This window comes from Oncorhynchus gorbuscha, linkage group LG21 (assembly GCF_021184085.1).
Source record: "Oncorhynchus gorbuscha isolate QuinsamMale2020 ecotype Even-year linkage group LG21, OgorEven_v1.0, whole genome shotgun sequence".
Taxonomy (NCBI): domain Eukaryota; kingdom Metazoa; phylum Chordata; class Actinopteri; order Salmoniformes; family Salmonidae; genus Oncorhynchus; species Oncorhynchus gorbuscha.
Window position 1 is genome coordinate 5,950,779 of NC_060193.1, and position 5,000 is coordinate 5,955,778.

General features: G+C 50.3%; 1 protein-coding gene across 1 annotated transcript in view; it reads right to left on the reverse strand.

Moving 5' to 3' along the window:
- Nucleotides 1-5,000, reverse strand: part of exoc6b (exocyst complex component 6B) — a 182,494-nt gene that overhangs the window by 90,001 nt on the left and 87,493 nt on the right. The window contains 2 exon segments of the mRNA XM_046320331.1: nt 1,211-1,257; nt 4,806-4,889. Of these exon segments, the coding sequence (XP_046176287.1) occupies nt 1,211-1,257; nt 4,806-4,889 (131 nt within the window).

Genomic DNA, 5,000 nt, shown 5'->3' on the forward strand with positions numbered 1-5,000 from the left:
CACACCGCACAGAGCACTAGAACACACCGCACAGAGCACTAGAACACACCGCACAGAGCACTAGAACACACCTTAAAAATGTCAGATTTGAAATTTCGCCAAAGACGTTAACTAAAGTTCACGCAGCAGTGTTTTAAATACGCGAGGTAGGCTGAACGTCTCAGATAGCATCTTCAACGAGGTAGGCTTTTGTACCAATCTAAATAAGACCAATTCCATACTGCCTAGACTTATATATAGCATAATATATATTATATATATTATTATAGCATAATAATGATAGTCGATGTGTGTAATTACAGTCCTCTACATTGCATCCTTCCCTGCCCGGATAAAACACACACAGAAAAAAGACGATATATCGTATATCAACGATGTTTGGACAGGTCGAGGGGACGTTCCGTCATTCCAGGCGTCGTCCAACCCTACTACGGATGGAAAGAAGAGAGAGAGCCCTGGTCGATGGGATATTTGGAGAAGTGTCTGTCTTCTCTGCTCCAGACAGTGAACATTCCCGATATTCCCATCCAGACTGTCGGAATAACATGGATATGCCACCTCACATCACACACACCATCAATCCTCATTCAACACCTTCCTGTGTGTGTGTAGTGTGTGTGTGTGTGTGTGTGTGTGTGTGTGTGTGTGTGTGTGTGTGTGTGTGTGTGTGTGTGTGTGTGTGTGTGTGTGTGTGTGTGTGTGTGTGTGTGTGTGTGTGTGTGTGTGTGTGTGTGTGTGTGTGTGTGTATGTGTGTGTGTAGTGTGTGTTTGTGTGTGTGTGTGTAGTGTGTGTGTGTGTAGTGTGTAGTGTGTGTGTGTGTAGTGTGTGTGTAGTGTGTGTGTAGTGTGTGTGTAGTGTGTGTGTAGTGTGTGTGTAGTGTGTGTGTAGTGTGTGTGTAGTGTGTGTGTAGTGTGTAATGTGTGTGTGTGTAGTGTGTGTGTGTGTGTGTTTTAGGCCAGCAAGCCCAGAGAAAGGAGAGGTTGGGAGAAAAGAGGAGTGTGGTCAGAATGGGAAGACGGGTAGATGAGAGGCGTGGACCAGAGTTATTTAAGGAAGGAAAGCGGGTACAGCTTTTAAATGAAGTGTCACTGAAAAGCTGAACACTCATGTGATCCATCCACGCCAAGAAATACTACGATTGTAGATGGATTGATGAATAGAGGGGAGGATGAAGGATGGATAGAAAGAGAGGAGGGGTGGGGAACTTACCCTACTATTTGATTGAAGTACCTTCTGTATCCTTCCAAGGTTTCGTGCTAGATGATGAAGAAGAAGATGAAGAATAGGATTCAAACTACTACGGACCTCTGGAAAGACATTAACAACATGGCTTCTGTTTTTGAAGTTGGTGTGATGGAGGGGGAGGGAAGACAGCAGGGAGGGAGGGAAGACAGCAGGGAGGGAGGGAAGACAGCAGGGAGGGAGGGAAGACAGCGGAGAGGGAGGGAAGACAGCGGAGAGGGAGGGAAGACAGCGGAGAGGGAGGGAAGACAGCAGGGAGGGAGGGAAGACAGCAGGGAGGGAGGGAAGACAGCAGGGAGGGAGGGAAGACAGCAGGGAGGGAGGGAAGACAGCAGGGAGGGTAGGGCTGATATCTACCATGTTAGAGTGGGGTAGACAGAGAGGGTAGGGCTGATATCTACCATGTTAGAGTGGGGTAGACAGAGAGACATCAGGGAGGGCTGATATCTACCATGTTAGAGTGGGGTAGACAGAGAGGGTAGGGCTGATATCTACCATGTTAGAGTGGGGTAGACAGAGAGGGCAGGGAGGGTAGAGCTGATATCTACCATGTTAGAGTGGGGTAGACAGCAGAGAGACAGCAGAGAGGGTAGGGCTGATATCTACCATGTTAGAGTGGGGTTGCAGTACGAGGTGGGGGGTGATATCTACCATGTAAGAGTGGGGAAGACAGCAGAGAGGGTAGGGCTGATATCTACCATGTTAGAGTGGGGTTGCAGTACGAGGTGGGGGGTGATATCTACCATGTTAGAGTGGGGTAGACAGCAGAGAGACAGCAGAGAGGGTAGGGCTGATATCTACCATGTTAGAGTGGGGTTGACAGCAGGGAGGGTAGGGCTGATATCTACCATGTTAGAGTGGGGTAGACAGCAGAGAGACAGCAGAGAGAGTAGGGCTGATATCTACCATGTTAGAGTGGGGAAGACAACAGAGAGGGTAGGGCTGATATCTACCATGTTAGAGTGGGGTTGACAGCAGGGAGGGTAGGGCTGATATCTACCATGTTAGAGTGGGGTAGACAGCAGAGAGACAGCAGAGAGAGTAGGGCTGATATCTACCATGTTAGAGTGGGGAAGACAACAGAGAGGGTAGGGCTGATATCTACCATGTTAGAGTGGGGTTGACAGCAGAGAGACAGCAGAGAGAGTAGGGCTGATATCTACCATGTTAGAGTGGAGTTGCAGTACGAGGCGAGGGGTGATATCTACCATTTTAGAGTGGGGTTGTAGTACGAGGCGAGGGGTGATATCTACCATGTTAGAGTGGGGTTGCAGTACGAGGTGTGGTGAGAGGTGATATCTACCATGTTAGAGTGGGGTTGCAGTACGAGGCGAGAGGTGATATCTACCATTTTAGAGTGGGGTTGCAGTACGAGGTGAGGTTAGAGGTGATATCTACCATGTTAGAGTGGGGGTTGAAGTACGAGGCGAGGGGTGATATCTACCATGTTAGAGTGGGGTTGCAGTACGAGGCGAGGGGTGATATCTACCATGTTAGAGTGGGGTTGAGGTACGAGGTGAGGTGAGAGGTGATATCTACCATGTTAGAGTGGGGTTGCAGTACGAGGCGAGGGGTTATATCTACCATGTTAGAGTGGGGTTGCCGTACGAGGTGAGGGGTGATATCTACCATGTTAGAGTGGGGTTGCAGTACGAGGCGAGGGGTGATATCTACCATGTTAGAGTGGGGTTGAAGTACGAGGTGAGGCGAGGGGTGATATCTACCATGTTAGAGTGGGGTTGCAGTACGAGGCGAGGGGTGATATCTACCATGTTAGAGTGGGGTTGCAGTACGAGGCGGTGAGGGTGATATCTACCATGTTAGAGTGGGGTTGCAGTACGAGGCGAGGGTGATATCTACCATGTTAGAGTGGGGTTGAAGTACGAGGTGAGGCGAGGGGTGATATCTACCATGTTAGAGTGGGGTTGCAGTACGAGGCGAGGGGTGATATCTACCATGTTATAGTGGGGTTGCAGTACGAGGCGAGGGGTGATATCTACCATGTTAGAGTTGGGTTGCAGTACGAGGCGAGGGGTGATATCTACCATGTTAGAGTGGGGTTGCAGTACGAGGCGAGGGGTGATATCTACCATGTTAGAGTGGGGTTGAAGTACGAGGTGAGGCAAGGGGTGATATCTACCATGTTAGAGTGGGGTTGCAGTACGAGGCGAGGGGTGATATCTACCATGTTATAGTGGGGTTGCAGTACGAGGCGAGGGGTGATATCTACCATGTTAGAGTGGGGTTGCAGTACGAGGCGAGGGGTGATATCTACCATGTTAGAATGGGGTTGCAGTACGAGGTGAGGTGAGAGGTGATATCTACCATGTTAGAGTGGGGTTGCAGTACGAGGCGAGAGGTGATATCTACCATGTTAGAGTGGGGTTGCAGTACGAGGCGAGGGGTGATATCTACCATGTTAGAGTGGGGTTGCAGTACGAGGCGAGGGGTGATATCTACCATGTTAGAGTGGGGTTGCAGTACGAGGCGAGGGGTGATATCTACCATGTTAGAGTGGGGGTTGCAGTACGAGGCGAGGGGTGATATCTACCATGTTAGAGTGGGGTTGAAGTACGAGGCGAGAGGTGATATCTACCATGTTAGAGTGGGGTTGCAGTACGAGGCGAGGGGTGATATCTACCATGTTAGAGTGGGGTTGCAGTACGAGGCGAGGGGTGATATCTACCATGTTAGAGTGGGGTTGCAGTACGAGGCGAGGGGTGATATCTACCATGTTAGAGTGGGGTTGCAGTACGAGGTGAGGTGAGAGGTGATATCTACCATGTTAGAGTGGGGTTGCAGTACGAGGCGAGGGGTGATATCTACCATGTTAGAGTGGGGTTGCAGTACGAGGTGAGGTGAGAGGTGATATCTACCATGTTAGAGTGGGGGTTGAAGTACGAGGTGAGGTTAGAGGTGACATCTACCATGTTAGAGTGGGGGTTGCAGTACGAGGCGAGGGGTGATATCTACCATGTTAGAGTGGGGTTGAAGTACGAGGTGAGGCGAGGGGTGATATCTACCATGTTAGAGTGGGGTTGCAGTACGAGGCGAGGGGTGATATCTACCATGTTAGAGTGGGGTTGCAGTACGAGGCGAGGGGTGATATCTACCATGTTAGAGTGGGGTTGCAGTACGAGGCGAGGGGTGATATCTACCATGTTAGAGTGGGGTTGCAGTACGAGGCGAGGGGTGATATCTACCATGTTAGAGTGGGGTTGCAGTACGAGGCGAGGGGTGATATCTACCATGTTAGAATGGGGTTGCAGTACGAGGTGAGGTGAGAGGTGATATCTACCATGTTAGAGTGGGGTTGCAGTACGAGGCGAGGGGTGATATCTACCATGTTAGAGTGGGGTTGCAGTACGAGGCGAGGGGTGATATCTACCATGTTAGAGTGGGGTTGCAGTACGAGGCAAGGGGTGATATCTACCATGTTAGAGTGGGGGTTGCAGTACGAGGCGAGGGGTGATATCTACCATGTTAGAGTGGGGTTGAAGTACGAGGTGAGAGGTGATATCTACCATGTTAGAGTGGGGTTGCAGTACGAGGCGATATCTACCATGTTAGAGTGGGGTTGCAGTACGAGGCGAGCCTGTTTCCTTCTCTGATTCCTGTAGTAGTTCTCAAACTGCTCCCGGGAACCCTGGGTAAAAAACAACATGGACAACATCCTTAGAGACCGGCCGTGCGCGATGGCAACAGAGAGGAGACGGTAGCCATGACGACCCTTGGATCGCCATACGTATTGACATTC